Source organism: Mustela nigripes, chromosome 6, assembly GCF_022355385.1.
Source record: "Mustela nigripes isolate SB6536 chromosome 6, MUSNIG.SB6536, whole genome shotgun sequence".
In the NCBI taxonomy this organism is placed as follows: domain Eukaryota; kingdom Metazoa; phylum Chordata; class Mammalia; order Carnivora; family Mustelidae; genus Mustela; species Mustela nigripes.
In genome coordinates, this window is record NC_081562.1 from 79,151,319 (window position 1) to 79,164,184 (window position 12,866).

Here is a 12,866-nt window from a genome sequence, read left to right on the forward strand (position 1 = left end):
GGATAAGGACTATAATGGGGTACATGGGGGAATTTCTAGGGTGTTGATAGCCTTGGTTTGGGTGCTGACTACACAGATGTGTTCACTTTGGAAAATTCACTGAACTGTACCTTATTTTGCTGGATATCATATTTCCAAAAAATTTTACTTAAAAAAGTCCAGTTCAAATTAATTTTTCTTATACTAGAGTATAACTTGCTTGAGTAGATCTTGTTTCCAGTTGTTCAGTGTGTTATCAGCCTTATATACTACTTGGGTTTTTAGCTCCTTGAAGAAAGAGAATTATTGGATAAGTGATAGTAAGCAAAATACATCGAGCTTCTAGATAATGGCCCCTAATGCTAACCACCTTACCTACTGTTCCATTTAACTCTAAAAAAAAAAAAAAGTCCTCTTTAGGTAGTCACTGTTTTTATTTCAAGAAAACAAATTCTTAGAAATATTAATTTGCCAAAGTTCCTTCCATGAACTCAAACCTAGGCATTCTACTTTAATATTTACTCTTAACCACAAGATCCAGGATAAACTTAATACGTATATTGCACAGGCTTAGGAATTATGATCTTTCTCCAAATTCTTCTGGTAAGTGAAAGCCTACATTCACATTTCTCTTGGTAAAATAAAGATTATGCTCCCTTATGTGAGACTAGTTAGCGTAAAATCAGTTTATTCACCATCAAACTGTAGTTTGTAATCCTAGTACTCCAGATTAACTTTTGGACTCATTGTGCAAACATAATGAAACAAAATCTTCCATGATGACTTTTCTCAACTTTATTCTCTTGACTATAAAGCTCTTGATAGGATGTTCTCTTGTATATCTTTTCCTTCCATCTCCAAATGCCATTTCACCTCTTGACCAAAAACAGTCCCATCAATACCCCTCCTGGCTGCTTCTACTCAATAATTTGTGTTGTAACTAGAAATATGTGAATCACTGAATGGTCCCTAAAACATTACCCTTAAGAAGAGCCCCCTTTGGACCCCCCAACTCTAGTCTGTCATTTTCAGTGTGCTCATACTTTATGAGAATTGCCTAATCATTTTCCTAAAACTCAGCTTTAACACCCACTTCAAAAATTTAATAGTTAATATATATATTCAGAATTTTTAAATTTTTAAAAAACTCTTAAGCATGATTCTTATTAATCCTCCTTGATATGACCCTGTCATAACTTTTTCAAGTTATTTAAATTTTAGTTAACATATAGTGTAACTTTAATTTCAGATACAGAATTTAGTGATTCAACACTTACAACACCCAGTGCTCATCAAAAGTGCCCTCCTTAATCCCCATCATCTATTTAACCCATCCCCTACCCACCTCCCTTCTGGTAACCATCTGTTTGTTTCCTATAGTTAAGAGTGTGTCTTGATTTTCATCTTTCTCCCCACTTCCCCCATGTTCATTCGTTTTCTTAAATTCCACAGGTGAGTGAAATCATATGGTATTTGTCTTTCTCTGACTGCCCAAGTTTTATTTCTAACCTTATGCCCACCTGGTGTCTCTCACAAACCAATCTATTAATCAAAATGAACCACTTTTTCCAGCCTCTGGTTTTGCTACAAAATGGTCTTCCACCCCAACTCAAGTTCTATCCACCAAGGCCCATGCAGCCTCCTCCATAAATCCTTTCAAGTTCAGGCAACTGAAGTATACTTTCTTGGGCTTTCCATGACATGTTTCTGTCTCATTACTTGTGTGTATATTTAATTTCCCCTGAACCGTGAATCCTTGGAGGACAATATGTCATTCTTATCTTTAGTTTTCTACCATTCCTAGCCCAGTGCCTGACATAGATAGGCTCTTAATGATCTTGAATGGACCAACGATTTTTTTTTTTTGAAGTTCAGTGGCTACCATTGCCTTCATAGTTATTTCCAAAGTCTGAGTTTTCCCAATTGCAAAATATCAAAAATCCAGGAAAATCATAAGTTCAGAATGGTCTTAGAGGATCACTTTAGAATTCAGCTGTGTAAAGAATTTATGTGATTTACCAAAAACTTCGCAATATTTCATTTAATTCTCATACCTATATGTATATCATAATATAGGAGACTTATTACAATGGTCATATTACACTCTGATGTGATAAAATACCTTCCTAAACATATTCTACTAGATTTAGGATTGAGATAAATTGGTGCAGGAATTTAAGAACCATCTTTTAAGAACACTCTTTTCTCAACTTTGTTCTCTTGATAACCAGAAAGCAGATGGTATCTATGAGAATCAATGAGTTAATTCCAATCTCCACTGTTGTTTGACATTTTAGAGAACTAAACTTTTATACCTCATAGGAAACGATGAGGATCTAAGTCACCGTCTTTCAAAAGTCTTTCTCGGAGGTGGCAAGGTGATTCAGTGGAGCACCAACAACATTTCTTAAAAGAATTTGTTTATATTTTATCTAAAATGAGCTTCAACATAGAGGTTTATATGCTAACCTGACACATACTCATTAATGGTATCCTGACCGAGCTCATGACTTTCCCATCCCACTTTGTGTACCAACTGCCATTCATACATACCCACTTAGGAAGATAAATGGATCATAAGTATAGACTCAATAGTCTAACGAGTTACACAACAAATATTTTTAGTTTCAGGCTCAGCTTTGCTGGTTGTGTTCAAATGATCAAATGGGCTCATGAAGATGAATTGTTCATTTTTCCATTACAAAAAGGAGGCTTGTTCCAAATTTGATTCTTTCTATGAGTGTAATACCTAATACTTTAAAAAACAGACCGGTAATTTCTCCTTTAAAGGAGACACTTAAGAGTGGATGGGACAGCAATGATTTTTGGAAACTACTTTTTCTTAGAACATTTTAAAACTCTGGAAGTGTTTCTAGTATTATGTGATTTAGTTACCATAAACAATATGTCAACTATCAAAACTTTTAAATGTGTATTTTGAAAGTTTTGAGGCAAAATTTTGTTTAAATGGCTTCCAAATCTTTCAAAGTCTCATTGAGCTTTAACACTATTTGTTAAAATATATGTAAATATACAAAGTTATACAACACCAAAAAAAAACCTAAATAATTTGATTAAAAATGGACAGAGGACCATAATAGACATTTTTCCAAAGATGACACACAGAAGACCAACAGGCATATGAACAGATGTTCACTAGCACTAGTCATAGTAATCATTTTTCAAAAGAATAAAAAGACCACCTTACATTTATCAAAAAGACAAGAAGTAAGTATTGGCAAGTGTATGGAGAAAAAGGAACTCTCGTCTACTGCTGGTGGGATGTAGCAAAACTGATGCAGCCACTGTGGAAAACAGTTTGGGGGGCCTCAAGAAATTAAAAAGAGAACTACCATGGGGCTTGGTTATTCCACTACTAATATTTATTCCTCCCAAAATGAAAACACTAATTTGAAAGGCCTTTTGTACCTATATCTTTGTTGCAGAATTATTTACAATAACCCATATAAAGAAGCAACCTAAGTGTCCACTGATAGATGGATATAGAAGAGGTGGTATATATACACAATGGAATACTACTCAGTCATAAAAAGGATGAGATCTTGCCATTTGTGACAACATGGAGGGACCAGATGGGTATCATGCTAAGTAAAATAAGTCAAGGACTAATAATGGTTTCACTTATACGTGGAATCTTAAAAGTGAACTAACAGAAACAGACTTATAAGTATGGAGGACAAACTGGTGGTCACCTGTTGGGGGGAGAGGCAAAATGGGTGAAGGGATGTGGGTAGAGGCTTCCAGTTATGGAATGAGTAAGTCACAGGAATGATAAGTACAGAGTAGGTAACAGTCAGTAGTACTGAAATAGCACTGTATGGTGACAGATAATAACTATACTCCTGGAGAGCATAGCATAGTGTAGAGAGCTTTAGAATCACTATGTTGTATACCGTAAACTAATGTAATATTGTGTGGCAACTATACAGCACTAAAGGAAAACACAGAATTCATTCTAGTAATTTTTAGGAAATGAACATCACGGGAAAATGGAAATTTGTCACACAAGTTTCAAATTTTTTTTTTTTTGCATAATTGGTAACTGGATTTAAAAATCAGTTACTAACCTACAACAGGAACATCCCATGATAAACTTTTCTATATGGAGGTATGTATTTTCATGTGGTAATTTTTTTAGCTATGGAAGCTACTGAAATGACAAATTGGAATAAACCAGATTTGTAAACTGCTAGGACAGTGTTGAACCAAGATTTTCAAAACAAATGAAACATCATCCCATTTGTTTAAAAAAATTCAATTCTAGTCTAATTTAAAGTGTACTATTAGTTTCAGGTGTACACTGTAGTGATTCAACACTTCCACACCTCACCCAGTGCTCATCACAGCAAGTGCCCTCCTTGGTTCCCACCATCCTACCACTTTTTAAAAATGAGATTACTATCACAGTTCAGTAAGAAATTACTCATTAAAAATATTTCTTATTCTAATTCACATTTATATGTTTCATAAATCATATATTAGCTTGCAATGTCTAAATATAAAAAAGGTGACATGCTCAAAACATGTTACTGAGAAATGTTATCTATGATCAAGGGATTAGAAATCAACTATCTAGAAAGTGTCAGAGAGACTCTTTAACAAGAGTAATGCCAAAGTCTTTGTTGTTCCTGTGGTTATATAGGAACTAAAATGGTCTTCTCAGACTGCTGAAAGGTAACAGAAAAACTAGGGTATCTAAATGAGCTAATAATAATGCCTATATATCCTACATAAATAGGATCATCATGAAGTACAGAGATACTGTAGAACACTTGAGAATATGTGGCTATAAAACATCTAAAAATCTATTTCCTGAAATTCTTAAACATTCTCAAGCATTACATCTGGGAAAAGAGAATTACCATAGAAACATGTCCATTTTAATATAGATGTATAAAGAAAAACATGGCATAGCACCATTTCACATTGAGTTTTTTAGATTTGACATTCTGACTTCATTCAATATAACACACTCACAAGTCTCTTTTAGGATATCATCTGTATATTATATATTTAATTTTTCCTAGGTTTTACATTTCAAACCTCCAAGGCCCATTTGTATCTCCAAAATTATTTTCATTCCATCATATATCTTGGTCCACATTCTTTTCAGTGAGACATGAAATCCACCTACACAAAGGAGGAAGATGCTGCAATTATGCACAAAACTATTCTAGCACAGGGACTGAGAACACCACTCATTTCTTGCTAGGTTATAATGGAATAGATTCTACTAGTTTGGCCCTTCTAGAAAAATCTACCAGCAGAATTATTGTGTTGTCAAGTACCATCCTCATTACTAATTCTTGGATAATTACAACCTATTAAGGTCCCAGGGCACAATGCCTAACATGTAGGAAAGGCTCACCTTTGGGAGAGTCAATGACTGTACTGTAGAAAGAGTAACAAATCAATGGAAACATGAGTTTGATACTTACTAATAAGGTGTGTGAAACTATGATAAACTAGGAATAGGTTTCCAGCTTTCACTATGGTTATGTATAACTTTTCCAAACTGAAGAAAATTTATGACTATAAGTAGTTTCACTGAGTTCTACACTCCACAAAGATCTGACAGTTTCTTGAAAACATTTCCCTACACATGACCTTTCCCCTGGGCTGCTCCTGGTCGTAGGAGCAACAAAGTCAGGATCAAGTTTCTTCCTGAGTGCATTTCATCCTCAGTGAGAGCTACAGTGGAAGGAGGCTCCCACCACAGAGGTCAGCCCTTCAGTGTTCTTTTGTTACACAAAACTGTGAAGGTGACAAACTACGCATTTACTGGGTATATGTTGCTACCACATGCTCTTTGCTAAAAGAGCTTCTGTTTGTTGCAGTCCATTGCATCATATGAGAGATTTAGTATAGTGCCTACATAAATACATTTTAAAAAGAAACACTTGGGGGAAAGCACTAGAATCTAGAAGATTCAAGTATCAAACTTTCATTTTTTAAAATAAATCTTCTCATTTATGGAGGGAAAAAAATCCTTAATAGAAAAAATTTGCTCTTTAGTTCTCTGGGATCATCATTAACCCCAGACCACAAATGACTGCATTCTAGGTAGACCATAAAAGTAGGAAAACGAATCAGCTAAATGAGACTTAATGGGAAAATGGAGAAATTATTATAAGTTTACTTAAAGAGTGTTTGCTAGAACAGTTTGATTACATATGCAATGTTCCATAGTATATATGAGACAAGAGAAAAATAAAACTTTTACTCACCTTTTAAAGACTATCTTGGTCATGAGGTTTTACCTTACCAATAAATAAGTTTACATCATAAATTTTTACTGTTTATAAAATACAAATTTTTCTATTTTGTATTTAAAACTGATAGCTGAACAATAGATCTTATGCTTTTAATCACCAATGTTCCTAATGGATTTAAAACATAATGTTTAAATATTCAAATTATGAAAACATACACTATTCAGCAATTAAATGTTTAATAAGAAATTAATAGTTAGTTAATTTAAGAAAAATAGCACCAAGAGAAAAGAGGCATTCATTACAATACAGGATCTTTCCAGAGACTTAAAACATTTTAGGTATTGATCCAAGTAGTAAAAATACAACATACATATGAATTATGCAAAGCACAAAGTCACAATACATGTTATTAATAAACAAGGGTTAAAATACAGTCATTTCACATTGACTAATCACAAAAATACAGTCATTAAATTAACAGACATAGGTTAAGTTTTATTTCCTTAATCATGTTTATAAATTATTACAAGATTTTCCGCAAGATGGAGAAAATTTAAATGTATATTTACAACTTTCTTCCTAGCTACATTTTAATGATTTAACACTTTATAAATCTGCTTTAAAATGAAATGTTTGAGATGTCATGTTGTTCATATATGTATATGTATACATATATACACACATTTGTAATTTTCTAACCTAGTAAGTAGGATCTGCTGAAATTAAAGTTACCCTTGAAAGAACATTAATCTGATATGTTAATAAGAGGTATTCTGAAGTTTGGCTAATATATAGCAACACAAAGAGGTAAAAAGTTCTATCTAGTTTTAACAAAAACAAAAACAAAACTTCAGATCCCTTAAACCCTTTTAATATAAAAGGCTAATTTAAGGAATAAAATTCTTTATATAGTAACAGAAATCCAGGCACTTTAATATATATGTACTTTATACCTATAAAAAGTGAATAAATAAGTTTGCAAAAACTCTGATATAAACATTGTGATTTTTAAAATTTCACCTTCAATTTACAAAAAAAAAAAAAGACATTATAGTTCCTCACGAGTGCAAAGACTGAATTATTCAATGAACTCCTTTTGGAACAGGCATGGGTAAACAATGAAGAATTGTGTACTGCTATGTACTATTTTGTAACTGTGGTCATTTTCTTGGTTATTGGTTTTTGTGAGGTTGAAAAAGTTATCTATGCACAGAACTTTACTTAACACTCAGGTTTTTTTTTTCACTTACAATATCATTTACATACAAAGAGCATGACACAAATATATCGAAATATAGTACTAGATATGTTCCAATACCATATATAAACATTGTGTGACACTGTACACCTTAAACGTACACATTGTTACATGCCAAGTATATCTCAAAACTTGAAAAACAAAAAACTGTCTAAATACCCTAGTGAATATTTGGAGAAGGTTAATAGACATTGTAAGGTGTTTTAAAATATTAATTAAAAACACCTAAAATTGACCCCAAATGAATATTTGTAATGCTAAGAGTCTATAACTTTAAGTACATCTTATCCTAGATTTAAAAAGCATCATGATGTTTATTAAATAGAACAGGGGTCAGCAAACTTTTCCCGAAAGGGCCAAATAGTAAATATTTCAGGCTTTAAGGGCTAGTCTCTATTGCAATAATTGTTGTACCCAAAAGCAGCCATAGAAAATACTTTTAAAAATGTGATTACTGTGTTCCAATGAAACTTATTTACAAAAATAGACAATTGGCCAGATTTGGTTCATGGGCCATAGTCTGCTCACCCCTGAAATAGAAAATATGATTGAAATAATTTTAGGTATGTCAGTACCTAGCACAAATGCTTAATGCTTTGTGAATTAATGAAGTGACGAATGAGTAAAAAAATAAACTTGGCTGTGCTCAGAAACAAATGTCATTACAATCTAATGCTCTAATTAACTGGTCAGGATGCTTCTTTCCTAATTGGGACAAAACTCCAAAAAAAAGCAATCCATAGCCTTAGTAAGAACTAGGCTTGCAAACTAGAGCCAGAAAAATTCAAGACAATGTAACAGAGCTAGTAAAGAGAAAGTGAATTTTCAGTGTAAGATGGCTAACAAAAAAGGGTATCTATCGTTCTATAGTTGAGTTCCTACTCAAATCTCTCCAATCAGACTGTAAACTCCATGGGAGTAAGAAGTAATTCTTTTTTTTTTAAATTTCTGTATCACACTGCCTAGGATATACATGATCAATATTTTATTAAGTAAATATGTGAATGCTTTATGCTAAATATGTTTTTGTTAGTTCTAACAAAGCCATGCAACAATTTAAGATCCTCCTATAAAGTTATAATTTCCTTTTGTTTTAATATTAGTCACACTGACTATAGAGATCATTTCAGCCTGAACTAGAACTTGACTTACTCACCAAATAGCATGAGTCTGAAACTTAGGTTTAAATCACAATATAAAGCTTTGACGGGAAAGCAAACCAAATGCTGGCATCAGGGTTGGTTTTAAAGCCAGACTTATAACTATTTTCCAAATAAAGAACTGTTTAACCTTGTAAATTATAACTAGACATCCATTTTTCACCTGGATAAAGTGTACTTGGTTGTTTAGGATTTAAAATATCAAAAGTGACCAAAATGCTAACTTCAACATATTTATATATTAATTATTCTTCAAGGCCTGGATATTTGAAATATACTAAATAAATCAGTCATGAACAATACTTATGAATTTTGTCTATGGCTCCAGACAATAAATTAAAACATCCCCAAAACAAAGTAACTCCACACGGTGAAGAAATATTCATATAAATTACTATATAAATATTTTCCATGATGTATGTAACAAACTGTAAACAATTCACTTTAAATTTCTCTATCTTTTAATATTTTCACATTTCCAAACAAATACTAAGTTTAACAATGGTAAAAAAAAAAAAAGTTTTAAAGAATGTTATTTGCTATAGGATCAGTTACTAGACGTTGACAGACAAAAGCCACATACAGTTATACACTTAAACAAGACACAGCCTTAATTTGCCATTGTAACAAGCACAGTGTTAACATTATATACATATGCATACAGTCAAACATTTACAATTAGAGGACAAGCCAAAGATGTACTGGAGGAAAATATTTCCATTAGAATAGTGCTATGGTTCAATATTCCTTATAAAAAATAAATACATATAAAACTATTATTTATATTACAGTACTTGAAATTGAATGCATTCTTCTTCCAAACTATCAACTTTAATACCACAAGACATGGTGGCCAGTAATCTGCTTAAAACATCAGAAGATAGCATGTACCACAATTTATAAACAAGCAGTTAAAGGAGGCACAGTAAAACAAAACAAATCAGACAAAATATAATAATACTATCGTACCGATTTCCATGGTCCCCGATGCCATGTCACCTCATCAGGGCAAGCATGCACATGACATTGTACCACACTAGGTGGCTTGTTTAAGATTTCACAGTTTTGCTCTTGCGACATTTGGCCATTGGGAAATTGACATATTACGAATCTCGACTTTATTCCTCCTCCACACGTTTGTGTACACTAAAAATAAGAAAATCCAAAACTATGTTGTTTTAAAGACAGTAATATATTGCTTTATTCAATGTTCAATACATAATGTATTAATGCTAGAATTTTCTTCCTGGTAAAAAAAGCTTTAGTTCTATTATAAAAAACAAACAAAAAAACAAAAACAAAAAACCTAGACAAATTTTTAAGGATTGGTATGTTTCAGTAAGATATCAAGGATCTGCAAAATAGACAAGTCAAATAAAACGGATTCGCTTAAGTAATAAGTATTAACTACATAATTTAGGATAGCCTATCAATAGATTACTGGGTAACCACGAAAGCTAGTAAGTTAAACCCAAATTTATAAACAGGGAAAGATGTTCAGTGTGTATTACATGAAAGCAGCATGTGGCAAAGCAGCCTTTGTAATATGAATCTATTTGTGGAATCCATACAAGACCGAAGTCTGGAAGGAAATGTATCAAAGGTTGAAAGTTCTTATCTTATCATAATTTTTCCTATCATTTCAATTTTTACAATGAGCATGCCTAATAAGCTCAGGATTAAAAATGTCATTTTCATTTTAGAAACTGTCAAAGAACACTTTTTAAATGTACTTGGTATTCATTAGTACTTGGTCAGAAGTATATCTTTACACAATGATTTCCAAATGCTCTGTGAGAAAATATATTCTAAAAATCATTAAACAAAAATATTTGACTAAAGTAGTTGGTTTATTTTGTCCCTGTAAAGCCAATATAAATCTCTTATTCTTTCTCACGCATAATACAGGTGGAATTAATATTCATGAGAACTACTTTAAAAATGATCTTCAGGGCGCCTGGGTGGCTCAGTGGGTTAAGCCTCTGCCTTCAGCTCAGGTCATGATCTCAAGGTCTGGGATCGAGGCCCGCATCAGGCTCTCTGCTCAGTGGGGAGCCTGTTTCCCCCTCTCTCTCTGCCTGCCTCTTGGCCTACCTGTGACCTCTCTCTCTCTCAAATAAATAAATAAAATCTTTAAAAAAAAAAAAATGATCTTCAAATCCCCAGAGTCTAGAAGAATGCCAATTGAGAACTCTCTGCTTAGAAAATTTACCACGAGTGGCTCTGTAATAGGATATGAGGATGGTTATATATTAATCTAATTTTCTATCTTTATATCCACCAAATCTTCTAAGGAAAGAATAGACTAATTTTAAGAGAGGCATTAGCGGTCCATAGACATACTGGCTAGCATATTAGATTCTGTTAAAAAATCTGGAGTATTTCCTATTATGTAGGAGTGATTTATACCATGACGGTCTATTAAAAGAACAAGAATTTCCTGAAAATAAAACATTTCTGTGTAGTATCGTGAAGTAAGGTTATCCCAAGGAACAGTGTGAAGTACTTAACTTTGTCTTCAGAAATTCACCATTGCCCCAAGTTTAGAAAGCATGATGACTTACTTCTCCCCAGCTTCCGTAGTTCCACCGTGGACAAGGACCAGAGTCGCAGTGCCGGGTCTCTGGGGGCCTGGAAGCTGTATCACAGTAATGGGCACTCTGTCCATTTTCATCCTGACAGACCACAACCCGGTGCTGAAGACCTCCACCACAGCTGCTGGAGCACTGCCAAGGATAGAACACAGACTCTGGGTGCCGCGTCATGAAATTACATAGAGAACATCAGGGTCTGGACTCAGATTCAAGCTCCCCCTTTTAACACTCCCCTCACTGGAATAATCTGAATTGAGAAGAATCTGCCCAAAACATTAGTGTATTAGAATTTGCTGATGAATGGTGGAATAGTAAAGTCTGCAAGGGCCAATGCAGCCCTGTCCTAAGGGTTAAGCAGAAAAGAATAAAAAAAAATGAAGTCTTAACTTTGATATTGTTTTTCTTTGTCTCAACTTTTATCTAAAGTAAGAGCTACACTTGTAACTTTTGTAGTTTCATGGTTTTACACCCACTTACTGCACTATTATAGTAATTTCTAGGTTTGTTTTTTAATAAACATTTGCAGTCTTAACCTCTTAAAAAATTCTTCTGTTTTGATTATAATGGGCTCTAACCAGATTGTTTTAAAGTGCATTCCTCTGTAATCATAATATCACATTAGTGTATACTTCAATAAGAATTCTGGGGACTTGTCATCTGCATCAAAAATCACTTAATCCTTTTAAGACTGAAACTATTGATCTTCAGATAAATTTAGCATTAAAAGTATTTGGTATCTGTTAAAAGGCTATAATCGAACAAAATCACAGAATTAATATAACTCAATAAAGACAACTTACTGATCCCCACGGTCCTGTTCTCCACTGGTTTCCTCTGATTGACGGATGGACCCCCTGATTTTGATGATCTTCTGGTTTGTGAGTCAATGGAAAATTTCTGCCTGGAAAATGACTCGGCTGCTCTGAGGAGCTTGGGAAGTGACTGTACATGGGTGGGCAGGCTGCCAGGTTACATTCTTGTTCTATCAAAGGGCGAACTGCTGGGTCACAGTAATTCTCATTAATTGGCTGATGGTAGCTGATGCATAAAACTTGTCGCGTTGTTTTCCCATGGCCACAGGAAGCTGAACACTGATCACAAATTTAGCCAACATTTATAATGTAATAAGTTACATTATGATACTAAATATCAATGACATTTCAACTTGTTCATTTTTTTTTTCTCATAAAAATACTTACAGGTGACCAATTCCCAGTTTGCCACTCCCCACAAGGGTTAAAACAAACAGATACTTCAGCAGGTCGGGGTAAATGGGCACAATGGGATTCGTCTGCTATTGCATCATAAGCATCGCGACAGCTTACGTAGCGCGCTTGGTTGCCTTGTCCACAAGACACAGAGCACTTAAAAAAAAAAAAAAAAAAAAGTTTACCAAAGTCTTATATGGGACTTCTCTCTTCTAAAACATGAAGTCTCTTTAAAAATAAATAAATAAATAAATCCTATCGCTTGGTTTCACTTCTGAGTCAAATAAAGACAGAGCAACGAATGCCCCACTCAGTTCAGATCCTATATATGCCATGAGAATAAGATACTACTCAATTCATGGAGTACTAATTATTATTTGCTAAAAAGATTCAGGAAACACTTTGTGAGACAATCTTATTTTAAATAACTG

At 33.6% G+C, this 12,866-nt stretch overlaps 1 protein-coding gene across 1 annotated transcript in view; it reads right to left on the reverse strand.

Moving 5' to 3' along the window:
- The window catches only part of ADAMTS20 (ADAM metallopeptidase with thrombospondin type 1 motif 20), a 189,468-nt gene that overhangs the window by 70,987 nt on the left and 105,615 nt on the right, over positions 1-12,866 (reverse strand). The window contains exons 25-28 of the mRNA XM_059404802.1: positions 12,427-12,591; positions 12,028-12,318; positions 11,198-11,359; positions 9,603-9,779 (exon numbers count right to left, since the gene is read on the reverse strand). Coding sequence (XP_059260785.1) covers positions 9,603-9,779; positions 11,198-11,359; positions 12,028-12,318; positions 12,427-12,591 — 795 coding nt within the window. The remainder of the gene's footprint in view (positions 1-9,602; positions 9,780-11,197; positions 11,360-12,027; positions 12,319-12,426; positions 12,592-12,866) is intronic.